General features: G+C 59.0%; 1 protein-coding gene across 8 annotated transcripts; it reads right to left on the reverse strand.

The window, feature by feature from the left end:
* Positions 1-8,692: 8,692 nt before the first annotated feature.
* Positions 8,693-26,041, reverse strand: LOC146343204 (polyamine-transporting ATPase 13A3-like). Of its 8 annotated transcripts, none has more exons than XM_084806850.1 (33): positions 25,956-26,041; positions 25,340-25,433; positions 24,341-24,514; positions 23,762-23,818; positions 22,484-22,663; positions 22,065-22,216; positions 21,781-21,850; positions 21,561-21,695; positions 20,616-20,688; positions 20,102-20,233; positions 19,835-20,017; positions 19,567-19,724; positions 19,101-19,289; positions 18,921-18,982; positions 18,084-18,234; positions 17,654-17,770; positions 17,487-17,504; positions 17,231-17,384; positions 16,756-16,876; positions 16,527-16,651; positions 16,030-16,193; positions 15,787-15,924; positions 15,469-15,548; positions 15,332-15,374; positions 15,024-15,133; positions 14,822-14,918; positions 14,610-14,682; positions 13,540-13,711; positions 12,782-12,993; positions 12,162-12,250; positions 11,312-11,392; positions 11,067-11,156; positions 8,693-9,765 (listed from the first exon to the last, which is right to left on the reverse strand). In XM_084806850.1, exons 2-33 carry the CDS (start codon positions 25,388-25,390, stop codon positions 9,604-9,606), a joined length of 3,813 nt encoding a protein of 1,270 aa, XP_084662976.1. In that variant the 5' UTR covers positions 25,391-25,433; positions 25,956-26,041; the 3' UTR covers positions 8,693-9,603. The 8 variants fall into 8 exon arrangements, 4 of the variants coding, with proteins under 4 accessions (XP_084662976.1, XP_084662975.1, XP_084662977.1 ...); XM_084806849.1 differs by having other exon boundaries at positions 16,018-16,193; XR_014784013.1 differs by having other exon boundaries at positions 8,697-9,765; positions 12,847-12,993.
* Positions 26,042-26,111: the final 70 nt, after the last annotated feature.

Raw genomic sequence — 26,111 nt, forward strand, 5'->3', positions numbered from 1 at the left:
TCCGGCCTCTCCGCCACGGGCCGACGAATCAGACGGCGAGGAGAGTGAGCCGGACGTAGAGGCCGGCGACGGGCGAGGGGGGCAGGGCGGACTTCCGGCGGCTCTCCCGCTTTCCTCGCTGCAGGGGGACCACAAAAAGTCCGATGGGCTGTCAAAGCCCCGCCTGCCGCCCCAGAAATTGTTTGAGGAGGAGGAATCAAAAGGCGAGGAACCACAGGGCTGGGAGGACACTCTAGGCTTCGGTACTCTGTGGAGCCGGTTGATGCCGAGGCGTAGAGGGAAAGGAGGGACCATAGAGGAGGAAGAGGGGACAGGCTGGAGGGTCACTCCCGCCCACGGCTTCACCACGGAGCTGCGGAAGCCTAGAGCGACGCCGCGCGGCGCTCCCTAGACCGTGCTCCCAGGGCCGTAGAAAGGGGGCGGCCCGCAGCCGCCGCGCGGCGGGGGAAAGCGGAAGGGGGAAGGCCCTGGCCCTCTGGCGCCGCTGCCTTCGCTCCCGCGCGGGGCGGGCGCGAGCGCTGCGCGCAGACGCCGCTGGGGAAGCGCGGCGAGGGGCGCCCGGCGCCCCCCGACAGGAGGCCGCCCCGCCCCGCCTTCCTGCGGCCTCCGCTGCCCCGGCTCTTGGGCGGGGCGCTGGCGAGAGGGGCGACCGCCGGAGGGCGCGCGGGCACGAAGCCGGGCCAGCCGCGCGCCGGGCTGGGCGGGCCCGCTCGCGCCGCGCTCCAGACTCGAGCCGGACCGCAGCCGCGCCCGGTGCCTTCGAAGCGGAGGTGGTTTGGGGCGCGAAGGGCGCGGACGGGTATTTGCCCCGGGCTGGGCGATTTCCTGGCGAGGCGGGCCTGGCTGATGGCTTTCCTAGGAGATAAACACGCGCGCACCTTACAGGGACACCTTTTTCTCAGAAATTCAGACGTACTCGGGCCGTGGCAAAGATTCCAACAAGATGATGTTTTATTCAGAGGCTCAACTGTAGAATGGTTTGGGACAATGAACTGTAGGTTTATAACAGGTTGTCAGTTAGAGGGATCCGGAACAAACCCCCAGTCGCGCGCCCCCCCATCCCAAATGCTGCCATATAAGTGCAGAGGCACAAAACGCTGCCCACCTCACCCAGCCCTCCTTGTTACAATACATTCTTTAAGCTCCACGGGAAAATGCCCAACGTCGAGCAGCCTTCTCCATCCCACACTGAGAGCAGACAGACAAGGAACATCCCAGTTTAGTCCAGCATCCCCCAGAACTGGTCACGGCTCAGAAGACGGGGGAGGGGAGTCGGGAGGGAGGCACAAGGAAACAGAGAGATGTGGTTCGTGGAGGCAGGCAGAGGAAGACTCTGGCAGTAAACATTTCAAAAGAGGGTCACTGGGAGGTCCCAAAAATATCCCACAATTCCCTGAGGGTTGGCAGTGGCGCGGCAGGAAGAAAGAGATGCTTCTTCCCATTAGCCTCCGAGATGGATGCTCTGGATGATCTGGAAGATGGCTGGGAAGAGCAAGAGGAAAATATGAGATGTAAGAGGAAGAAGGTTGGAGAGACCCTAAAGCAGCGGTCCCCAACCTGGTGCCCTCCAGAAGTGTTGGACAACTCCCAGGATTCTGGGAGTTACAGTCCAACACATCTGGAGTGCACCATATTGGGGGCAGCTGCCCTAAAGCCCCAGTCCTCCATGTGGCCTGTGGGGGCCACACCATGATCACCAGACCCTGTAACAGTTCTGCTTCTTCTCATTCCCTATTCTTCTGCCTGCTCACGAGACAAAATCCTCCCCAGCTCCAGGTAGCAGCCAGAACCCCAAGGTCTGCTTCCCTTAGGATAGGGGAGGCACCACAGCTCAGTGGCAGCGCCCCTGCTCTGCCTGCAGAAGGTCCCAGGTTCAATCCCTGGCAGCATCTGCCGGTGGGGTGGAAAACCCCCTGGCTGAACCCTGCAGGGAGAGCTGCTGCTGCCCGTCATTGTCATCCAGACCAAGGGTCTGACTTAGTGTAAGGCAGCTCCCAAAGTTCCTTTGATATTTGCAGTGAGCAGGATCTTCAATATTGCAAGAAATGTAGGGTCCAGGACTGGGGCTCCACCGGCACCAGGTGCCTGGGACAGAATCACCCCACCCACACACACACACATGCTGGCTGAACTGGCCTCTCTTTTAACAAGCCGCCATACGATTTACTGATGGCTGCCTGTCGAGAAATTTCCTGGCTTGGCAGTTCATGGTGGAGAGACCTAGTCTCAAATGAAGCCCCTGGAGTGGCCATGGGCGAGTCACTCTCACCTACCTCACAGGGTTGTTGTGAGGCTAGAATGCAGCTTGGGGAGAACCGCGGGCGCCACCCTGGGCTTCTGAGAGGAAGGACAAGTAAAGCAGTGAGGAATAATGAAGTACCTGATCCGCAGACCACAAAGACAAAAAGGGCCATGAGCCACGGACCGATGGGGGCTTTCTCCTCCTGGGGCGTCTTCACAAAAGGAGACCAAGAGAGGGTTAGGGACAGGACGTTCTCCAGCCCTTCCTGCTATGCCATCAACTGCGGGGCTCCTTCCTAGGCCCTTCCCTGCTGGGGGCCCCAACTCTGCAGCAGGAGAGTCAGGGGGGCAGAAAAGAGAATCCGGCAGCTGGGATGAAAGGAACGCAGGAGGAAGAGGCAGAGAAGGGGCGGGGAGCTGGCGGTGATGTACACTGCCTCCCGCATCTCTGGATTCCAATGAGGTAACAGGACTGCAAAGTACTTTGTGCACAAGGAGAACAGAAGTGGTCCTTAAAAAAGAAAGGCACACATCATGGGTGGGCATAGCCTCTGAACGATGGTAAAGCAGCTCCCTTCAACCAGGTGTGTTGGACTACAACTCCCATCCTTGATGCGAGTTGTAGTCCGACACACCTGGCCAGCCCCTGGTTGGGAAAGGCTGGTAGTAACCACTATCCCCAGTTTGCTACCAGTATTTGTTAGCATCTTGCTGCTCCCCCCCCACCCTCCAGCTGATGCAGAACGCAGGCCCGTGCGCGTGTTTACTCGGAAGAAAGATCCACGGGGTTCAGGGGGCTGACTCCCAGGTCCCCACGCAAGGGATCGCTGCCTCTCTCTTGCGGGGGTGGGCGCTCCGACGACCCTCCTCGACACCCCCGGCCAGCTGCCCATCCCCCCATCCGGTCGCCCACCTCGCTGGGCGCGCCCCAATATTCCAGCCCCGCCCGCTCGAAAAGCGCTCAGCCCCGGGAGACCCCCGCCCCAAGAGCCCGGGGGCTGGGGGGCATGGTGCGCCGCGCAGCCCGGTGCCGGGGCGCGGTGGAGGCCCCCTCTGCGCGATGCCCTTGCTGCGCCGCTCGCTGGCCCCTCGCAAGCGCTGCACGGCGGGGCGCCGGGGCGCCCCCGGCTGTGGATGGGGCGCCTCTGGCGAGCGGTTCCCGCGCGTGCGCGGCAGCTCCGCTGCCCTCCGCCCGGAGCGCCGCCGCCGCCCGAGGGCTGCGGCCGCCTTCCTCCCTTCCGGCCGCGCAGCCCGGCGGGCGTCGCGCGCAGGGGAGCGGCGCCTCCGGGGGGCCGGGCGCTCGAAGCCGCTCGCTGCCTGTCGGCCTGCACGAGCCAAGCACGTGGCGCGGGGCGCGCATGGCGCTGCACGGCCCGGTCCTCGCGGGAGGGCCCGGCCGGGCGGGCTGGCGCGCAAGGCCCCTCCGGAGCGGCCTGCTCGTCGCTGCGCTGCACCGGGCGGGGTCGCCCAGCGCCCGACGGCCCTTCGCGCGAGAGCGAGGGGGCGCCCCCGCTTTCGAAGTGCCCCCGCGCGCCCGGCTGGGCTGGCTGCCGGAATCCCCCAGCCGGCGCGCGCCACGACCCGTTCGGCGGACGCCACGGTGCCCAAAGGCTGTCGTTTGCCCCCTCGGAGCAGGCTCTTGGGCCCGGGCCGATCGGACCAGCCGCCAGCGCGGTCCCGGCGAAAACTGCCGGGAGCGCAGCGCGCTCCCCCTCCCGCGAGCAATTCCGCCCCTCCGGTCCCCGCCGGCCCGGGCGCGCACGGCCGCTCCAGGCCACGGCGCCTGCCCGCCGGCGTGATGTGCGCAGCACCGGCCTGTCCAGGCCCCCTCGAGCATCCAGCGCTCCTCCACGGAGCGGGGCCGCATCGGCCGGGGAGACCTTAAAATATTTCCCCTCCCTTTGGTCTGCCAGCTTCTCTGAAGGGATTGCGCCGATGACCGCACCGGTATTACAGCCTTCCCAAAAAACACGGGGGTGGCTGGGGAAAACGTTAGGCTGACCTTCCAGAGGCTGCCATTTGAGGCGAGAGGGAAGCCCTACTGCAGTCCTCCCACCCTTCTGGGATGGGGAGATTGCCACTGGTTGGCTCTAGCCTCGGACTTGCAGCAGACGCTGAATTCCTCCCCCAGCCTCCCTGGGGGGGATCTCCTTTACGCCTGAATTTTGATGAAGTCCCGCCCGCCCCAGGTCTCCGGGAAGCTCCCGAGCAGGACAGGGCCCCTCTCCACTGCGTGCCCCCGGGCCGTGAGACCCCAGGCACAGCCTGCTCCTGCATGCCAAGCGCCTGGCCAGCCATCCTGCCTTGTGGCCCTTGCAGGCCTACCTCGCCCAACACCCATCCTGCCTCGCACCACGGGGCTCTCACCGGACAGCCGCTTGACCTGGGCATGGGCCGAAATCGGTGCCCCGCGGAGGTGCTGGGCGGAACTCCCAGGCCAGCATGCTGGCCGGGAATGACATGAACTGCCCCCCGCGCCTCCGGAGGGTGCCACGCTGGCGGTGGCGGGCCGCCGTGGTGCCCGAGCTCCGTGGAAACCGAGGCCGGCTCGAAGCCAGCCGCAGATCAAGCCAGCCTGGAGCCTGAGCAGAGGGGATTTGAGCCCCAGTATCTGTAACCCCTTCATGGATCATTGCCTTGTTGTGGGGAAGGAGCTTGCGTAACTCAGTGAAGCCATAAGTTATGCCGTGCAGGGCCACCCAAGATGGACAGGTCATGGCGGAAAGTTCTGACAAAATGTGGTCTACTGGAGAAGGAAATGGCAACCCACTCCAGAATTCTTGCCAAGAAAATCCCATGAAACGTATCACAAGGCTAAAAGATATGATGCCGAAAGATGAGCCCCTCAGGTCAGAAGGTGTCCAATATACTACTGGGGAAGAGCAGAGGGAATTTCGAAGTAGCGCCAGAAAGAGTGAAGCGGCTGGGCCAAAGCCGAAAGGACACTCAGCTGTGGATGTGTCTGGTGGTGAAAAGAAAGTCCGATGCTGTAAAGAATAGTTTTGCCAAGAGAACAAACTGATCATAGCAAACACTCTTTTCGCACAAGAGGCGACTCTACACATGGACATCACCAGATGGTCAATATCGAAATCAGATTGATTATGTCCTTTGCAGCCAAAGATGGAGAAGCTCCATACAGTCAGTAAAAACAAGACCTGGAGCTGACTGTGGCTCAGATCATGAGCTTCTTCTTGCAAAATTTCGGCTTAAATTGAAGAACGTACGGAAAACCACTAAACCATTCAGGTATGACCTCAATCATATCCCTGATTAATATACAGTGGAGGTGAGGAATAGATTTCAGGGATTAGACCTGATAGAACGCCTGAGGAACTATGGACGGAGGTCCGTAACATGGTTCAGGAGGCAGCAACTCAATCCATCCCAAAGAAAAAGAAATGCAAGAAAGCCAAGTGGCTGTCTGAGGAGGCTTTACAAGTAGCTGAGGAAAGAAGGGAAGCGAAAAGGAAGGGAGAAAGGGGAAGATATATCCAACTGAACGCAGAGTTCCAGAGAATAGCAAGGAGAGACAAGAAGGCCTTCTTAAATGAACAATGCAAAGAAATCGAGGAAAACAACAGAATGGGAAAGACTAGAGATCTCTTCAAGAAAATCGGAGATCTCAAGGGAACGTTTTGTGCAAAGACGGGCATGATAAAGGACAAAGAAGGCAGGGACCTAACAGAAGCAGATGAGATTAAGAAGAGGTGGAAAGAATACACAGAAGAACTATACAGGAAAGATCTGAATGTCCCTGATAGCCATGATAGTGCGGTCACTGAACTTGAGCCGGACATCCTCGAGAGTGAAGTCAAGTGGGCCTTAGGAAGCATTAGTAACAACAAAGCTAGCGGAGAGGACAGTATTCCAGCTGAGTTATTTAAAATCCTAAAAGATGATGCTGTTAAAGTGCTGCACTCAATATGCCAACAAATTTGGAACACTCAACAGTGGCCGCAAGACTGGAAAAGGTTAGTTTACATTCCAATTCCAAAGAAGGGCAATGCCAAAGAGTGTTCAAACTACCGTACAATTGCGCTCATTTCACGTGGCAGCAAGGTTATGCTCAAAATCCTACAAGCTAGGCTTCAGCAGTATGTGAACCGAGAACTATCGGAAGTACAAGCTGGGTTCCGAAGAGGCAGAGGAACTAGAATCGCCAACGTTCGCTGGATCATGGAGAAAGCAAGAGAATTCCAGAAAAACGTCTCTTTCTGCTTCATTGACTATGCTAAAGCCTTTGATTGTGTGGATCACAGCAAACCCTGGCAAATTCTTAAAGAGATGGGAGTACCAGACCACCTTACCTGTCTCCTGAGAAATCTGTACGAGGGCCAAGAAGCAACAGTAAGAACCAGACATGGAACAACCGATTGGTTCAAAATTGGGAAAGGAGTACAACAAGGCTGCATATTGTCGCCCTGCTTATTTAACTTATATGCAGAGTAGATCACGAGAAACGCCGGGTTGGATGAATCACAGGTCGGAATTAAGATTGCCGGGAGAATGATCAACAACCTCAGATACGCAGACGATACCACCCTAATGGCAGAAAGTGAAGAGGATCTAAAGAGCCTCTTGTTGAGGGTGAAAGTGGAGAGTGCAAAAGCTGGTTTGAAACTCAACATTAAAAAAACGAAGATCATGGCATCTGGCCCCATCACTGTCAGGGTGGACACTGAGCCCATAGAACCTCAGAGCAGTTCTGATTCTGAGGAGGAACAGCCGTCTGTGGGAGAGGAGCGCGCTCATCCCTCCCAGGCCCTGCAGCCGGCAGAAATTCCTCCTGCCGGCACTCCATAGATAGATAGTGGTCCTGGCAGTGAAAGAGCGCGGGAGGAGGGCTGGCTGGCTGCTCGACGCAGACGCAAAGAGCGACGAACTATGGAGGGCGCGGAAAGGGGGCATAGCGCCTGTTTGGTACGCAAGCAACGGTCGCGTCCAGAGGACCCAAGGGAAAGGGGGAGGGACTCTCCCTAGCCCATAAGTTCAGGGTCTGCAAGTGATTCTCGTTCAAACGGGGACCAAACGTTTCCAACCCAGGGCATAGGTTACTCTGCTGTTCATAGCTTAGTCGCTGGTGATGGAGTTACTAAGTTGTAAAAGGAATAAAGCCTTGAAAAGAATCCTTTGTCGGTGTCTGGAGTTGGCTACTGGAGTAGACTGAAAGAGGCTGGCTAGGGCCTCCAGACAATCACTTCCTGGCATATAGAAGGGGATGAAATGGAAGCAGTGACAGATGTTATTTTCTTGGGCTCCAAGATCACCGCAGATGGTGACTGTAGCCATGAAATTAAAAGACGCTTGCTCCTGGGGAGGAAAGCTACGGCAAACCTAGACAGCATAGTAAGAAGCGGAGACATCACCTTGCCGACAAAGGTCTGTCTAATCAAAGCTATGGTTTTCCCAGTAGTAATGTATGGCTGTGAGAGCTGGACTATAAGGAAGGCTGAGCACCGAAGAATTGATGCCTTCGAACTGTGGTGCTGGAGAAGACTCCTACGAGTCCCCCGGACTGCAAGGAGGTCAAATCAGTCAATCCTAAAGGAAATCAACCCTGAGTGCTCATTGGAAGGACAGATACTGAAGCTGAAGCTCAAATATTTTGGCCACCTAATGCGAAGAGAAAACTCTCTGGAAAAGACCTTGATGCTGGGAAAGACTGAAGGCAAAAGGAGAAGGGGACGGCAGAGGATGAGATGGCTAGATAGCATCACCGATGCAATGAATATGGACTTGAGCACACTTTGGGAGAGAGCGGAGGACAGGAAGGCCTGGCGTGCTGTGGTCCATGGGGTCACGAAGAGTCGGACGCGACTGAACAACAACAAATCTGTAAGCGAGGCAGAGGAATTCTGATCCCCCCGAGAAGCGGTTCGTTTTTTGCCAGATGTGCTACGGCTCCCTCCCTGCACTCCCATGCCCTTGCCTTCCAGATGGTGTCCATGTGGGCTGGGGCCAAGGGGAGCTGCAGCCCAGCCCACCCGGAGGGCAGCAGCTTGGGGCAGGCTGGCAAAGGTCGGGAACCCTCCCAGGAGCAACACAGACAAGGCAGCCCCCGTCTGGCCCCAGTCTCACGCTTGCCGCACCCTCGCATCAGAGTTGGGATGCAACTTCTCTCCTGGCCCGAGATCCCAAACATGCGCCCTTTTCTCTCCCGCCCCCCTATCAAATGCTTGGGCATTTTAAAGGCAGGTCTCAAGAGTGCTAAGAAAGGGCAAATCTCCCTCTCGTGCGCACACACTGCACACCTCCACCCCCAGCCTGCCTAGTGGGGGAACTGGCCTATCCCCTTTGAGGAGCTGCCCTTTCCCTTCCAGCACCGCCGGGAACCCTCCTCCCTCCCTCGGCCCTAGCGGGAGAGAGGGGCAGAAGCACAAGGCCCACTCCCTCATCCCCCCCACTCTGATGGGCCCCAAGCCCACCCCCAAAAGCCACACCAACATTTCGCTAAGCCTTTTCATTTATCTTTTAATTTTGTGGTGATTGGCAAGGCTACAAAAGATTGATCATCTTCCGTGGCATCAGGGTAACAACGCCTGTCAGACCTGGAGCATGCATCAAGGTCCTTACCAAGCCAGTAAATCACATTCCCCCTTGGGGCAAAAACAGAAAAAAGAAGGAAGGGAGAGGGAGCAGGCACAGAAAAGATCCCCAAAATGTCTCCAGGAACAAAGGAACTGAACTGCTGGAAGGGGACAAAAGGGATACAAGGGGAGGGGGAGGGGGAACAGCTTTCTCGCTCCCACAATCAACAATAAAAGTTTTACATACAATCATCTTTCTTTTCTTTTTTTTAAATGGCTGAAAGACATTTAAAAGCCTCCCTTTGGAGGCAACACCCACCGCTCCTCAACCCAGACATGGACATGCTCCACAGATGATGATTCTTCTTCACACCACAAATGGCCGGAGAAGGTTCAGGGAGAAGCATCCTGGAAGCAACTTCCTCCAAGGACCAGCCCACTAGCAAACATGATCCCTCATGGGCTTTAACAAATAGACTTTCCCCCCAAGCTAATTAACACAGTAATACTAATAAGTGGTACCGTAAGAGGCCAGGGAAGATTATGATGGCGGGGGGCAGAATAAATGCCGTTCACTGCTGTAATGGATACACAACATGTTTTTTGTTATAACAACCGTGGAAAAATTAGAAGCTTATAAACTACAGTTCCTGAGGTGTTTTTTCTCTCCTTACTGCAGCACTTGCTGGGAAGCTATTGTGAGTTTTGGAGCTGGGGGGGGGCGGGTGGTGGTGGTTGGGAGAGCCATTTCCCAGCAAGGACTGCAACAACCAGAACGCTGCAGCGCGAGCAGCGCCATCTCCGCACGTGCCCCCCCGCCCCCCAGGCAGAGTCAGGCGCTGCTCTCAGCTGGAGGAGGCGCCCGGGCCTCGGTGCTTGTCTTCGGAGGCCAGTCTGGGTCGAAGAGCAGCTCTTGGGCCAAGCGCTTGTACTTGGCCTGGGGAGGGGCCTCCCGGCAGCATGAGTACCCAGGGGCCATCTCTTCCAGCTCCAACTGAGGGGAAAAAGAGATGTCGGTGGCCGCGTGGGATGGCCTGGGGCCATGCAGGAAGCGGCCCAAACAGCAACAGGTGCAGCGGGCGCGCCGTCACTCTCTCCAGTGGGCTGTCCTGGGACACTTCCCCAACCACCTGCACTCTTGGGAGAGGGGCCTGCTTTGCCCAGCTGCCTTGACAGTCCCCAGCCCCCCTCCCCCTTTGCCCATCCCCCCGACTGCAGTGTACAGCACCGAGCACACTCCCAGAACCAATGATGATCAACTAGCCCAAGGTTGCACGAGAGCCTGAGACTGCTCTCCAACTTCCGGGCCATCAATCCTGCCTTGCTGGGATGCCACAGGGCCCTGCATTTGAGAGTCAGACGCCCTCCACTGCTGCGTCACAAGGCCCTCTATGTTCCAGGGGTCATGATCCCTTTGGCTGCAGTTGGCTTTGATGGCAGTGGGGTTTGCTTTGGAGCCATACGGGGAACCCTATTCTGAAGGCGGAGGCCTCTGCAATTAAACAAGTGGGGGCATGTTTATATTGCGGACTTTCTAAAGTCACCTCAAGGGCCCCATTTCCAGAGGGTTCGCCCCATTAGTCTGTTGCAGCAAAACCAACAAAGAGGCTTGTGACACCTTGAAGCCAGTGTGGTGCAGTCGCTGGAGGGTTGGCCCGGGAAATGAAATGGAAGGACGGCCAGTGTGGAGCAGTGGTGAGAGCGCTGGGCTGGGACTGGGGAGATCGGGGTTCTAGTCCCAACGTGGCCATGAAGCTCCCTGGGTGACTTGGGGCCAGTCACTGACTCTTAGCCCCACCTACCTCACAGGCTTTTGTGAGGATAAAATGGAGAGGAGGAGGAGGATCCTGCAAGCTGCCTTGGGTTCCTCGCAAGAGGGGAAAAGGGGGAATATAAACGTAATAATAAATTAAATAAATATATTCATCAGATGCCTCTGATGAAGTAGACGGTGTCCATGAACACTTCTGCCAGAATAAATCTGTTAGTCTTCAAGGCCTCACAAGACTCTTTGTTGTTTTTATTAAGGGCACAAAAGCATTTTAGCGATCTTGGAGCCCTTCCTCAGAAAAACGGATAAGCAGACGCTTGCTCCGTATGAACCTCCCCCTGCAAAGCTGGCTCCACCCCTCCAGGCAGGATGCCCTCTGCCCTCCTGCATGACCTGCCCTCATCTCCTCCTGAAGGCCAGAGGGAGGAGATCGCTTTTTCCCTCACCCTGGCACGTCAGCATGCTCCCGCCCCGCACGGCTCAACTGCACATTCCCCTCGTGGGGGGGGTGTCTCTGTGCGTACCTGGGGGTAGGTGGCCTGGTTTGGGTAGTCATACTTCCGCCTTGTATAGCAAACACGCTGCCACAGGGCGTCGCAGTCACAGACAAAGTTCTGTGGAGGGAGAGCAGCGGGCGGGAGCATTACAGGATGGAGCGCAGGCGGCCAACCCAAAGGCACAGTGCCCCAGGCACGGAGGGGCCCGGCCTCCCCAACCCCCCCATGTCACCTGCCACATCCCCCACACAGGAGCAGGTTCATTGCCTCACCTCGAGAGAGAGGGACAGCACCAGGTTGCCAACTGTCAAAACCAGGACGATGAGCCTCCACTCATACGGGATGCAGGCCAGCTGAGGAAAGAGCCGTTATTCCTTCTCGGCAGGATAGGGTGTGCTTCTTCCCTGCCCCTTTCTGTTGCCCACCCTCCATACAAGAGTGGCAGCCATAAGTTCTCCAGCACAAGGATTAAACCAGGAGAGATTCTGGGGGGTCTGCAGTGTGGAGCCCCCTGACTTTCCGAGCTCTGCTGCAATCTCTCCAGAGCACAGGAACAGCAGGAGCCCGTACTGCCCGTACCCTGCCCTCGGCAACCTGGCTATTCTCACGGGGAGGTGGGCAGCAAGGGTGGAATGCTGGCCAAGGAACGTCGGGGGGGAGCAGGAAAGTCCGCCCCCAGAACCAGCAGGGTGTGAGCTTGGCTCCCTCTGCTTTTGCCTTCTTGCATGGGGGCTACAGACAAGGGTGGGTTAGTCGAGTACACACAGACCTGCGAGGGAGCTGGGGGCTGCTTTCACCAGCTCTGTGCAATGGGCACTTTAACCTGGGATCACTCCAGACGGTGGGGGCCAAAGGGCCCCCCACACACAATGTGCAGATCAGCTGTAAGCAGGGAGTAGAGCGTGCCCCTCCCACATCCAAAGCCAGCCAGCCTACTATCTGCTGCCCCATCCTGGCTCGCAAACCCAAGGTCACTCGAGATAAGGCCACTGGACTGGGGAGTGCCCAGCGCCCCCCACCCTCCTGGACCACGTCGCACACGTCCTCCAGCCTGTAACCGGAGCCCGGCATAGTTGCGGAGGGAGAGACCGCGCTGGGCAGAGGCTGGGGCAGGCCGCACACCTCAAAGAAGTCGTCCAGGGCAGGGATCGGACACAGGAGCAAGAGAAGCAGGAAGCCGTAGGTGGCGAGGAAGGAGGCGACAAAGAGCCCTGCAAGGAACAGGGAGGTGGGCTCAGCCAGTGGAGCAGAAGGGAGCTGGCTGCATGAGCATGGCCGCTCTGCTGTTCATCCAGAGGGGCTCATCTTAACCCAGTTCAAAGAGGCTGACCGCGAGGAGCCAAACACCAAAGCGACGCGCCCTAACTGCCAATGGAGCCTTGCCCGACGTGGCCCGTCCCGACTTTACAACTCCCACAGTCCAACACATCTGGAGGGTGCCAGGTTGGGGAAGGCTGGGGTCCTCTCTCCCTGGAAGGGGGGGAAGAGAGGAGGGCGGGGGTGGGAGAGGGAACAGGCTCCTGTCCGCCAAAGGCCCGAGGGCACGTGGTGCAGGCCAGCCAGGGTCCTTCCTGCAAAGGTAGGCTTTATCCTCTGCCCCCCGACCGCCTCCTCTCTGCAACATGCGCCTGACGGGTCTGTTCAACCGAGCACCAGTCCCCGTGTGGGCATGGCCAAAGAGTGTGGGGTGGAGCTCCGCAGCCAGGGGACACCTGGCACTTCGGCTGGGCGGAGCCGCTCACCATTGGTGCGCGTGGGCTGCCGGAAGGGTGGGCCCTTGGCGAAGGCCAGAGCCACGATGACGTACTGGAAGCAGGAGACATAGAACAGGGTGGTGTTTTCAAAGCTGCGCACGGAGTCGCTGTCCTCCTCCTCAGGCTCCCGCCCAGCCATGCTATTTGCAAGGGTGATGTTGCTGGGATCTGACGTAATGTTGGGAGCAAGACTGCAGCTCCTGGGGGAGGAATCATAGGATAGTGGGGTTGGAAGGGGCCTACAGGACCATCGAGTCCAACCCCCTGCTCAGTGCAGGAATCCAAGTCAGAGCATCCCCGACAGATGGCTGTCCAGCCTCATCTTGAATGCCTCCAGTGTGGGAGAGCCCACCGCCTCCCTGGGGAATGGGTTCCACTGTCGTATTGCTCTGACAGTCAGGAAGTTTCTCCTGATGTTCAGCCGGAATCTGGCTTCCTGTCACTTGAGCCCATTATTCCGTGTCCTGCACTCTAGGACAATCGAGAAGAGATCCCGGCCTTCCTCTCTGTGACAACCTTTCAGGTACTTGAAGAGCGCAATCATATCTCCCCCCAGTCTTCTCTTCTCAAGGCTAAACTTGCCCAGTTCTTTCAGTCTCTCCTCATAGGGCTTTGTTTCCAGTCCCCTGATCATCCCTGTTACCCTCCTCTGAACCTTCTCCAGTGGAGAGAGAACGGCAGCACAAGCTCCTAACTTGCACAGGGCTGGGGAATCCCTTGCTGCCCTGCCCACCTGCCACACTTACCCATCTTTCTTGCGGTCATACCAGGGCTGTTCCCGGACAAGGAGAAAAGCCCCCACCTGGAAGCCCAGCGACAGCAGGATCTGGGTGAGTACGGAGAGTAGGAGCTGCGGAGAAACCAGGCTGGTGGGCGGCCGCTGGGGGACCAGTTCCTTCCATGCACTGTTCAGACTCACTGAAGGGGAGAAGAAGGGTGAAACAGAGGGGGTGACAGATGGTGGCGAGGGTCAGGCAGCCCCGTGGAGGTTCTAGTGATTTAGAGCGTGGCCAAAGGTCATGTCAACGGCCACATTCTGTACCTGGCCAGCCAGCCAGGACTCTTCTGCTTGTGTCACCCCCGCAGTCTCCCCTGCTCTCTCCACATCACCTTCCCTGGATTGCCCCACTCCTTGCAAGAGCCATGTGAATACTACCAGGTGCATGCGCGTGTGTGTACACAAACATGCATGCCCGCACACACACACACACACATGGAATATCACATTAGACACAATGTACCTGCCAACCAGATTTATGCAGAAGTTATTGCAAGACAGGCTTTAATGTACTTCATTTCAACACTGATACTCGGCCTTTTCTTCCCCCAGGAAGAAGCCCAAGGCAGCCGGCAGTTAAGTGCAAAGATATAAGGTTACCATTGATACAAACACAGTATATATCTAAACAATAAATAGAGCAGTTCGTCCATGCTGATAAACGAACACATATAAAAATAGTACAAGAGCATCATGTCGACTTTAACTAACAAAATATCACCGCTCAGTCATGTACCATAATGATACAAGCAACAAGCTCACAGTAGCAAGTGAACAACACATTAACATCAAGCAATGGGTTTGCCCAGAGCAGCAGCAGCAGCAGCAGGAGGGAACCAGATGCCAAAGTCCAAAATGCCTCTCCTGGCTCTTGGCTGCTCCAGCTGTTGTGAGCACAGAACTGAAGAAGGGCAGGAAGGAGTAACAGAGAGGCAGGGTAGGGAAACACACCCCGGCTTAAGGACAAAACAGAGACCCTGCAGTAGCGGCAGCAAGGACAGGTAACTGTGGTCTTGGTAAAGCAGGTGGGCAACTTACTAGTGAAGGCCAAAGACAGGATGATGCCCACGTCAATGAAGAGGTATTGCTTGTCTCCCAGGTTGCCCAGAATCTGGAAGAGGAATGGTGGGAAGACATCACCACCCCCATCCCTTTGGCCACTGCCTTGTCCTGCTTTCCCAGCTGCCCTCCCCAGCCCTGAAAAGCAGGGGAGTGGGGCCTTCAAGGCATCCCTGCATCCTGAGGCTCACCGAGTAGAGAAGCAGGACGCTGAGATACTGGATGATGCTGTACAGGGCCATGAACTTGAAGACGCAGAAGGAAGTCACGAGGGCAGCCCGGCCTTCCCTGGCGGGCAGAGAGATGTGTACTAGGAGAAGGCGTCTCAAGGGCCCTGCCCACAGACCCCACCATCCACATCTGCCCAAGTGGCCCTTCCTGGCTCCCACCTACCGGATGAGGTCTGGGACGCAGGAGATGTTGGGCGTCTTGGAGGTGAACGGCGAAGCCACAGAGGCCTCCAACTCCGAGAGGGAGATACCGCCGTGAGCCCGCTTCAGAGCCTGTCCGAGGGGGGGCGGGGGGAGAGAAAGGCATCGGATGCTCTTTAGGCCTATTAGCCTCTGTGCTCAGGATGCTGCATAGCACCCACCAGCCTTTGCTCCGCCCCCCCTCGTGACTGAGCCGGTTGGGCTGTGGGTCCATGCCGGCAAAGGTTTTTGGCCACAGGCTCCTCGGTCAGCCAGAGAATGACAACTCACCCCACAGTCGTTGGCTCCATCCCCGCACATGCCCACGTAGTAGCTGGAAGACAGAAGCCGGGCTATCAGGGGGGAGGGAGCCACCCCTAATGGCCTCCCCCCCTGGAGGCAGAGCTCCTATGCCAGAGGGAACTCACTCCATTGTCTGCAGGGACTCCACCAGCTGCGTCTTCTGGTCTGGGGCCATGCGGGCATAGATGGTGCCACAGAGCAGCAGCTGCAACAGACAGGCAGAAGAGCCAGCAGGGGCCTCAACAGAATGGCGCTGCGGGTGCAGGGTGGAAAACCCCCACTGGAAGGCCCCTGGGGCGGGAAGGAGCCGCTGCTTCTCCTCGTAACAAGCATCCCCCGCCCTGTGAGCCCCCATCCTTTCCAGGGGATTCCACCTGCCCCCAGGCAGACTCCCACACTTTGGTTTAGCACTGAGGGACGGGCTCCAGGCCAGGGAGGCTCACCTTGGGCAGCAGGTCAGGGAAGTGGTCCACGATAACTGCAAAGGACTTTCCACCCATGGCAAAGTGGTAACTGATATCCGGGATGCCTGGCCGGGGCGCAGGGGCCAGATCCTCCTCCTCCAACATCAGCTTGATCTCCTGGGACCCCGGAGACAGAAAGGAAAATGGCTCCACTTCCCCGAAGCCCGCCCCCCCCCCCTTCAGCCCACAAGGACTGCCCAGTTGACTCGCCTCCTTGCTTGCCTTGTCCGGCATGTCCAGCGTGGGGAGCTCATCCGCATACTGCCAGTTGATGGTGGCTGGCTGCCCATCCCTGGGGGGCAGGGCCTCAGTCAAAATCACTTTCCCCTTGGCTGGGATCATGCCACACTCCCGGCCCACGGAAATGGCTGTCAACAGGTTATCTCCTGGGCCATGGGAGGGGGGCAGGGAGAGAGGAAGACCATCACAGCAATACAGCTTCTGCTGGACTGGCTGGAAACCCCGGAGCCCTGCCCCTAATCCAACCCCTGCTCTCGAGACTTCAGCGCCCTCCCTGCAGAGGCAGGCAGCCACGCAACAGGAACCACGGCCCCTCTGCTTTTGCAATGGCCCTGGAGTGAGTGTTTCCGGAAGGCTGCGGGACGGGAGTTCTAACTGGGCTAAAGCTGAGGGGAGGGGCAGGGCTTGTGGTGACCACAAAGCCCCCCGCCATCCGAGGACTGCAGAGAAGGCTTGGGGCTCCCGCCTCCCCTGCACACCTGTCACCATGACGGAGCGGATGCAGGCTTTCCGCAGCTCGGCCAGGACAGGCGCCGTCTCAGGCTTCAGCCTGTTCTGGAGCATGACAAGCCCCAGGAAGTCCATGCTGCACTCAACGACGTCTCTGCAGGGAAAGGATGCCACAGCGGTGTGGGCAGCAAGCGGGTGGCCTGCGAGAGGCGCAAGAGCAGCCTCGGGGCGGGCGGGGGGCAGAGGCCCAAGACTGACCTGCTGATGTGCCAGACCTTGTGCCAAGTGTACTTGCTCTCCAGCCGTCGGCTGGCCAGCGCAATTACCCGCAGTCCCTGCCGCGCATAGGACTCCAGCACCGCTGAGAAGTTCTCTGGAACTGAAAGGCGCCGGCAGGCGTCAGGGTGGGCAGATGACAGCCACAGAGCCCCAGGCCTGGTTCCCCTGCCCGCGCCTCGCCCCTGCAATGCCGCCCCGCACATCTGCCCTGCCCCACCCGCTGCTTTGCTTTCCCGTGGTTGTCGCTCCTGCAGCAACAAGCACGGCAAGTGAGCCTCTTGCCGCGGTGAGCCCCGACCTGTTCTGAGGCGCGGCTGCCTGCCTGGCCCAGAGGGACCCGATACGCCAAGCCTGCCCAGAGCCAGCCACTGCCTTCTCATGGGTTGTGCTGCGGCTGCCAGGCCAGACCACCCCATCCCTGCAAAGGCAAGGCAGCCTCCGCCCCGCAGCTCACCCGTCTCCTGACGGCAGAGGCTGCCCACGGTCTCCGGGGCCCCCTTCACATAGGCCACCAGCCGCTTCTCGCCCAGCGTCCGGGTCACGACACTCATGCGCTGCAGGCTGGAGGAAAACGGGAACTGCACCAGGATGCCGATTTGGTAGACTCTCTGCAAGGGGGGGGGAGCAGAGGCAGAGGGGATGCATCAGGACACCGGGGTTCTCCAAAAAGGCAGTGAGAAGTCAGGGGGGAGGGGGCTGGCTCCACTCACCATCAGCTCCATCAGCTCCTGAAGGGAAGAGGAAAAGAGACCTCAGAGCCTGCGGCTGTCTGTAAGCCGCCCACCCCGCCCCACCGCCCGGAAGGTAAGCAGGCAGGCAGGCGCCGAGCTCTGGGGCTCTGTGGGCTGAGGGGTCAGGCTCCACAAGCTGCACTCACCTCATCCTCGGGAGCCCCCTTGGGGGCCTCAGGAAGCACCTGGCCAGGGGGGTGGACCACCGTGGGCTGGATCTGGTCATGCAAAGCCGTCTCCTCCTGGGTGGGCTCCTCCAAGACCTGTTCGGGGCAGGAGCAGGGGAGGCAGATCAGAGCACGGTGTGGGACAGGCCTTGCCCGGAGCCTGCCCCAAACGCCGTGGCTCCCCGCAGCTCCTGTTCAGGCTCTGGCAGGCTCGTCTGCAGAGCAGCAAGGAAGCACAGCAGCGCTGGGAACACCCAGAGGGCCAGCAGGGGCGGTGCGCCAGGGCCGGGCAGGCTGCTGGGGGAGGGACGGCAGAATCCTCTTGGCCCGCCAGCCCCCGGTCTGAGGAGGAACCCACCCCTGGAAGGTTCCCCGCCAGAGCCAGCCCCACCCCCCACCAGCGCCTTACCCAGCCGGTAGCCTCAAACATCTTGAGGTCGAGGGGGTCCCCTGAGAGACGTCCCCCAATGGTGGTGAGCGAGTGGCAAGCGGCCATGGCGGCTACAAAGGGCGACCTGCTCAGGCTGGGGTCATGAAGGTCCTGCCCTGCCGGAAGGAAGCTAACAGAAGAGGAAGGCACAGCTCAGGGACCCTCTTGGCGGTGTGTGTGGGGGGGCTCATCTCCCTCGACTGGCTCAGGCCTGAACGGAGCCAGGGAGGACCGATGAGCAGGCAGGCATCTTCCGGGGCGGGAAGGCAGGAGAGAGACAAGGCAGGGGGGACGGACGTGGGACTGCAGGACTTCAAGCCTATATGACTTTATTCAATGGATCTGTATCTAGACCAGGTAGAGACATATCCCAGCATGCAATGCTCACAGCCTCTACTGTAGAGAATATATTTCCCAGCAGGCAACAAGCCCAGTGGGGATCCATGTCCAACATGTATTCCAGATTGTTAAGCTGCCTCTACGAAATGCATATTGTCATGCCACAGAACCAAAGAGAGAGAGACAGACACCGTTTGTTTCCCAGCAGGAGAGGGGCCATGGCTCAGTGGCAGAGCCCCTGCTTTGCATGAAGAAAGTCCCCGGTTTGATCCCCAACAGCATCTCCAGATGGGGTGGAATTTCTCCTGCCTGAAACCCTGGAGGGAGAGCCATGGCTGCCAGTCTGTGTCAACAGTGCTGGGCTCGATGGACTGAGGGGCTCTGAATCAGCCCAAGGCGGCTTCCGAGGCTCCCATGAGATTCTGTGCCCTCTGCTTGTGGGATGGGAAGAGACCTGACATTCATCCTCACACTCACCAGCCATCCTGGGCTTGTACAAAATCCCAGAAGTCGAGCCCATCCTCAGTCAAGGTTCCTGTCTGCCAAATAGAAGCCGGACCCCATCAGCATTCGGTGAGCAAGGCTGGCGAAGAGGGCGCCTCCCCCGCCCCCCGGGGGCCCAGGGGCCGACTTGAGAGAAGAGAGGAGAGCCAGGACCTTGTCGAAGCACATCAAGTCGAGCTGCCCGCAGATATTGATGCGCTGGGGGCTGATGGAGAAGATCTGCTTCCTGCGCAGGCGCCGCTGGGCATACACCACCCCGGCTGTCATGGCGGCTGGCAACGCAGGAGGCACTGTGATGGTCAGGATGTCGAGGGACTCCAGGATGATACGGCCCACGGGCTCCTGGTGGGTTGGGAGCCGCAGAAGAGGGTGTCTGGATCAGCTGCTGGAAATGCCCGTCTCCATCAGCCTTCCCCCACCTGGCCCCCCAGAGGTGTTGGACTACAGCCCCCAGAATCTCCCAGCCAGCAGAGGCCGGTGGTGCCTTGATGCAACCAGCCTTCGGATCTGGGAGGGGAGAGGAGGAGGAGTCCTGCCTGCTGACCCTGGCAGCTGCCTGCCCCCTCCTCTCCCCCAGAGCCCCTCCTGATCCCCACCTGCCCCCTGGCAAGGAACTCACTGCCTGCTGCACGCTGCGGATCACGGAGTAGAGCATGCCAATCCCAGCAACTCCAACTAAGCAGAGGAGAAACCGGAAGGCATCTCTGTAGAGGCGGAAACCTGTTGGCTTTGGGAACAAGATGGAGCAAACCAGCTGCCCCTTGGAGGTGGAGAAACCTGGTGGAGAGAAGAGTCTGAGGCTGTGCCCCGGGAGAGAAAGAGAGGGAGCTCGGCCCCCACACTTACCCCCAGCCAGGCAGGGGCCTCAGCCCCACAGCTGCCGTTACCTGTCCGGATGACCAGTGCCCGCACAGGCTCCCCAGAGTAGTACCGAGTTTGGATGACGGAGGTGCCGCAGAAGAGCGTGTGCCGTTTATGCTCTTCCGGGTCGTAGGCTGGATCCTGGAGGGGCCCGCTGGCACCTTGGGCCGGGTCAGGCAGGGCCGTCTTGGTCACAGGGATGCTCTCGCCTGGCAAGGGGGAGAGATCAGCTCTCCAAAGGAGAACCCGCCTCCCTACCCACCCCAGGGCCAGAGGCCTCCGCCGGCACGTACCTGTCAGCATGCTCTCGTTGGCGATGGCCGTGCCACTCAGCAGCACCGCGTCACATGGCAGCGTCAGGCCCTCGGGAGGCACCAGCACAACATCCCCTGGCACCAGCTCCGTGGACAAGATCTCCTCCGTCTCTGCGAGGGAAACAAGAGCCACCCAGCTAGGAGGTGCCGCAAGACTACAGCCCAGAGTACGGCGCGCAGGGAGACACTGCGCCCCTTCCTCAAGCAATAACTGGTGGGATCCAGGGGGCTGCCTCACCCGCTCGGACGGGCAAGAGCTCGCCAGCATCTCGGGCAGACCAAGGGCCTCCCCGGGCGCGCAGTGGGAGATGCCGGGGATGGCAGAGCCAGGGCCTTCTGGGGCAAGGCCGACTTTTTTTGCAGCCACTGCGTATGGAAAGGTTGTCTGAAAGGGCCTTATGAGTGTGGAAGGACTCCACGGGATTACAGAAGGGCTGTCAGCTGCTTGCCAAGTGCTTGCCAAGCCCGGCAGCCTCCCACAGCGCTCACTCACCACACGTCCCCCTGTACACCGTCACCCGGATGATGTTGTGCGCAGCAACCATGTCGTGCAGAAGGATGTATTGCTGGTGGAGGAAGGAAAGGGGTTAGGGTCCACATCCCGAATCACAGTCATTATTATGAGCCAGTGTGGTGTAGTGGTTAGAGCGCTGGACGGGGACTCCGGAGATCTGGGTTCCAGTCCCCACTCAGCCATGAGGCTCGCTGGGTGATCTGGGCACAGTCACTGACTCTCAGCCTAGTCTGCCTCACAGGGTTGTTATGAGGATAAAAATGGAGTAGAGGTGGCCCAGGTAACCTGCCTTGGGTTCCTTGCAAGAGGAAAATGGGCGGGATATAAATGCATCTTCACCATCATCAACTTAATTTGTATCCTGCCTTCCCACAAAATATGCCCCAAGAGTCTCACAACATGACAGCAATGCAAAAGCAAGGATAGACACCAACATTTGCACTGCAATGGTACAACACTGCAATACCAAACAACCCGAACAATTCACTTCACCAATACTAACCTTATAACATTCGTAATCCATTACAAAATGGGCCGTATCAACACAGCAGCTTTTGTTATTAGCTGGGAAAGCACAAGCCTGAGCCGAGCCGCCGAGCTCTGTCCAAGGCCGCTGGGGCAGGATCACGCGGCGCAGCCCCCGCAAAAGTGCCGAGCGCAGGGGACGGCGACTGGCTTCTTACAGCCTGCAGCAGCAGATCCCTCCCACGGCCCACTCGCTTGCTCAGGTGCCGTTCCTAACGCTCCAGGAGCGACAAGGGGGCCTCCGGAAGTTCCCTTTGAGCCAGACGTGCTCCAGAGCCCCCCCCGTCATTGCCCCGAGGGCTGTTCCACACCCCCGCCCCCGCAAAGGACAGCTCAGGCTGCTGCTCTGCCTTGTCCTGCTGACTAGAAACCCCCTCCCCACCCTGGTCCCGTGGATACCTTCCGGATGGTGTAGAGGGAGGAGCAGATCGAGATGAGCGACATGAAGAGGATGGCCGAGGCATACAGGTAATAATTGTCCAGGGACCACAGCACCATGCTGAAGACTTGGAAAATGTAGAAGGGGTTCAACACCTGGACAGGGTGGGGGCGGGGTGAGAACAACGGCCAACGAAGGGCCCCAGGGCCCCAGGCTGCCCCCCACCCCACGCAAACTTACCTCCTTGATGAGGAGTTTGGGGAGGGAAGGCACTTGCACGCTGATTTGGTTGGCTCCAAAGAAAAGCCTCCTGGAGACAGAAAGGGGGTTGGGGTGGGGAGCAGGTGCACTCAGAATCAGGGAGGACAAGCGCTCTCTCTCTCCCCAGCCCGCTGTTCTCCTGGGATCTTTGCAGGCAGAAGCAGAGGCCGCCAGCTCAGCCCCGGCTCCTGCCCGCCCCGCCCCGCCCCTGCAGCTGCTCAGCACAGGCACGGCCAACTCCGGCCGCCCATCAGCCCTCTCACCGGTAGTCCTGGGTGCCCCGAGGGAGGCCCGTCCCATAGATGGTGTGCAGGGAAGAGCAAGGCTGCCCCAGGTCCAGGGCTGTGAGCCGCTGGAAAGACTGGGATTCGGCACTCCAGAGGTAGCGCGTGTTGTGGTGAACAAAACAGCGGATCTGGAAGCGCAAGGAGGCCGTTGTGAGCCCTTGCAGGGGCACAGGAGGCAGCTGCCTTATACTGAGCCAGACCCCCACCCCACCCCTGCCGGCCCAGCTCGCCTGGTATTGCCGACACTGTCCGGCAGTGACGGCTCTTCCTCCAGGGCTTCAGGCAGGAATCTTCCCCAGCCCGACCGGGAGATGCTGCGGGATCGATCCTGCATGCAAAGCCAGGGCTCCTTCCCACAGTGGGCAGGGAGGATGGCCACGGAGCCCCTCTCTCACCTCTGTCTGCTCCCCACAAGTGGGTGGGGACAGAAGCCCCTCCTCACAATCCCAGTCCTCTGGCAGGCCAGCTTGGCACAGGGGCCTCTTGCTCTCCGACAGCCGAGGGAAGCCCAAGGGGTCGGATCCAGGGGCAGAGAAAGAACCCACCCGGATCCTGGACCAAGTCCGGAACTGGTCCTGCAGGAGGAACGGGCGGGGAGGGTTAACATATGTCAGCAGGCCTGAAGCACCTACCATCGCGGCCCCTCCCCACAGGCGGAGGCAACCCAGGGCGAGTCTTTGAAGGAAGTCCGGTCACCATCGCCCCCAGCATGCCCTTTAGCCCAAGGAGGGATTCCCAGTGATGGGTTCTCCATTCCCACAACCAGGCTGTGAAGTTGGGCACGGAAGAACGGGCCCAGGCCCTTCGTCCCACCCAGACCAAAACCACACACTCTCAATCCACCCCTCACCCACAAAGAGGAGCCCTCTCACTGGGACAAATGCTTCCAGGCCCACACCTCATTTAGAGAAAAGGGGCGAGGCAAGGACAGCTCAGGCGCGCGTGATGCTGCAGAGGGGAGTCCCAGCTTTTGCCTCCCTTTAACCCTTTTAAAATTTGCATGTGAAGAGAGCAGAATCAGGATGTCCCCTCCCACAGGTTGGAAGCAAGGGATAGCGGCAGAACAGAGCAACGAAGAAGTGGGGCAGAGCGGAAAGTGGGGTGTCTGCATGCAGAACAGACAGAGAGCAGAGGGTGAAGAAATGTGGGGCACAAAACAAAGGAACAGCGGAAGCCACCTTATATTGATTCAGCCCAGTCTTGTTAGCCACGACTCCCCAGGGTTTCAGGCAGAGACCTTTCGTAGCCCTGCCTGGAGAAGCCAGGATTGAACCTGGGACCTTCTGCATGAAGCAGTGGGCCCACCCCTGAGCTATGCCCCTACCCCACTTAGGCCAGGTCAGATGAGAACAGAAGAGCCCTGATGCGGGATCAGGCCCAGGGCCTATCCGGTCCAGCCTTCTGTTCCCAGTGGCCAAGCAGCTGTCTATGGAAGCCCATCAGCAGGGCGGGAGTGCTGCAGCCCCCTCCCAGGCGTGCTCCCCTAAAGGTTTATGCAGCTCTGGTCTCCACTGGAGGGAGCACACAGCCCTCAGGACTAGTAGCCATGGGTAGCCTTCTCCTCCAGGAATTTGTCCAACCCCCTTTGAAAGCCATCCAAGTTGGTGCCCATCACTACATCTTGTGGAAGCAAATTCCATCTTTTAACTCTGCGTTGTGTGAAGAAGTCTTGCCTTCGATCCGTCCTGAATCTCCCTCCAATCAGCTTCCTGGGATGACCCCGCTGGATTCTAGTATGACGAGAGAGGGAGGAAAATGTCTCCCTCTCCACCTTCTCCACACCACATAAGCCACCTTCCTCAGTATCATCTACACCAGGGGTGCATAACCCACAGCCTGAAGGCCACATGTGGCCCCTGACAACCTGAACTGCAGCCCCTCACAGCTGCCCTGATCCCCCACTGTGGAATTCTCTCCCCCAGCGGTCCTGATACAGATTACTCTTTCCTTGCTTGCAGTGTATGTAGGCATGCATGTACCTGCATCTACCCCCAAACCCTGAGCCAGGGTCACACGCAGCCCTCAGTGCCTACAGATTTGTGCAGCCCTGCTCTCCGCTAACTGGCAATGGCGCTCCCTCCAGGGTTTCAGCAGAGAAGGCTCTTTCCCAGTGGTGCTGCTGGAACTGGACCTGGGACTGTCTGGCCACAGAGCAGGGGCGCCGCCCTTTGAGCTCCAGCCTTTTCCCAGCTGGGCAGGGTCAAGGAAGGCGAGGGCCACACTCAGTGTGAAAACTCTGGCTGGTTCCATACCGTGGTCCTCAGCAGCAGCACCTGGGCATCCCGCAGGGGCACCGCATGGCAGGTCCACTTGACGGTCAGCTCTGGCAGCCAGTAGAGGAAGAGGAGGAGGAAGCCTCCGCTGCACACAGTGCCCAGCAAGACCAGCACCAGCTTCCAGCAGCAGGGGCTGTAGCCAGAGATTTCCTGCATGGGGAAAAGGGAGTCAGGCCTGGGGGCGGAGGGGAAAGGACCCTCCCACATTGCCATGAGAACACTGCCTTGGGCCTGACCAGGGCAAGTGGGGCAAACCTAAACCCTTCCTCTTGGAGGGATGCTTTCCCCATGGAAGGAGATGTACCTGTAGGACCTATTCCTAGGATATAGAAACCTAGGAAGCAGCTTTACACAGAGTCAGACCAGCCTTGGTCCATTGAGCCCAGTACTGTCTACACTGACTGGCAGCCATGGCTCTCCCTGCAGGGTCTCAGGCAGGAAAATGTCCTAGCCTACCTGGAGATGCTGCCAGGGAATCGAACCGGGGATCTTCCGCATGCCAAGCAGGGGCTCTCCTGCTGAGCCATGGCTGAGGACAGTATGATCACCGCTCCTCAAACCTCCCTTCTGCAGCTGTCCCAACCAGGGCGGTCCAGGGGGGAGGTTTCCACCCTCTCCAGTCATGCTTAAGGGGGAACTGAGGCCTCTGGTCCATGCAGCAGTTTCAGGACGGAGGAAGCTGCCTCCTACCATGTCAGGTAGCTCCATCTAGCTCAGGAGCACCTGCACCAGCCAGCAGCACCTCTCCCGCCAGGGTCCCAGGCAGGCAGGGTCTCCCCCAGCCTGACCTGGGGATGCTGCCAGGAATACCACTGGGGGCTCCTCTTTCATGCGAGGCAGGGACTCTAGTCTGGGCAGAGGCTCTGTCCCTGAGAGAGGGGAACATGGGACCCGGAAGTGGTGGCTGCTCTGGATCCACTGGTCTGGGGCGCTCTCGGGTTCAGAGAAGAGACTACTGCACCACGTCCCACTGACCATCTCGTCTTCCTCGTCCCGGTTCACGTAGGCCTCACCCGCTCTCTCCATGTCTCCTTCCTGTGGGTTACGCACCTACCCCACCTCCAAGCTCCTAAGGGGACAGGGGAGAGAAAGAGCCCAGTGTTCTGCAGGTCAAGCGGTGTGGGCTGGTGGCTGCCCTCCAGGCCAGCAAGGGGTCGCTGTGGGGAGACACCCCAGGCACTCCTCCTCACAGCCAGGCGCACACCACACAGCCTCCCCTTGATTCCATCTCAGGTTGGCAAACATAACAGACCAGATCGTCAGGCACATGTCACACAGACCTCTCGTTGCCCCTTCCCCACCCACTCATGCTCTCTTCACTCATCAGGCGTCCAGACACATTACAGCTGCCCAGGGAACAACCAGCCCTGCCAATCGATCTGTCTCTACAGGTCAAAGCAGCCTCAGCCGCCTCCTGGAGAGCTGGCTATTCCCAGCCGCGAATGCCGGTCCCTGTGGTCCCCACACGGCGCATGGGTTCTGCCTCCTGACTGCAACCCCGTGGCTGCAGTCTGCTCAAGAGACAGGCAGGGAGGACAGCTCCGCTTTCCGCACAAGGAGGACTGTGGGCTCCTCCAGGCGAAGAACTTACGGCAGCTTTTGTCACTGTGTCAGCTGTAGGGTCCCGGATCCACTGGCCACATCCAGGACAGATAGGTTGGCAGCCTGCTCAGGAACTGCAGGGAGAGAGAAACAGGTGGACTCAGAAAGGCCCAACATCGTCCTGGGGCGAGAGCTGGAGGATGCC

This window comes from Heloderma suspectum, chromosome 6, assembly GCF_057233095.1.
Source record: "Heloderma suspectum isolate Gila_16-S chromosome 6, 16-S_ref, whole genome shotgun sequence".
NCBI classification, from domain to species: domain Eukaryota; kingdom Metazoa; phylum Chordata; class Lepidosauria; order Squamata; family Helodermatidae; genus Heloderma; species Heloderma suspectum.

Bases quoted from the DNA above. Each gene is read 5' to 3' on its own strand.
- LOC146343204 (XM_084806849.1), bottom strand. From the start codon at position 25,390: ATGGAGAGAGCGGGTGAGGCCTACGTGAACCGGGACGAGGAAGACGAG. The intron at 15,134-15,331 runs GTGAGTTGTCAT...CCCCTCGGACAG, and splicing joins ATGGAGCCAACGACTGTGGG to GCTCTGAAGCGGGCTCACGG. The intron at 9,766-11,066 runs GTACGCACAGAG...TTTTCCCCTCAG, and splicing joins ACCAGGCCACCTACCCCCAG to TTGGAGCTGGAAGAGATGGC.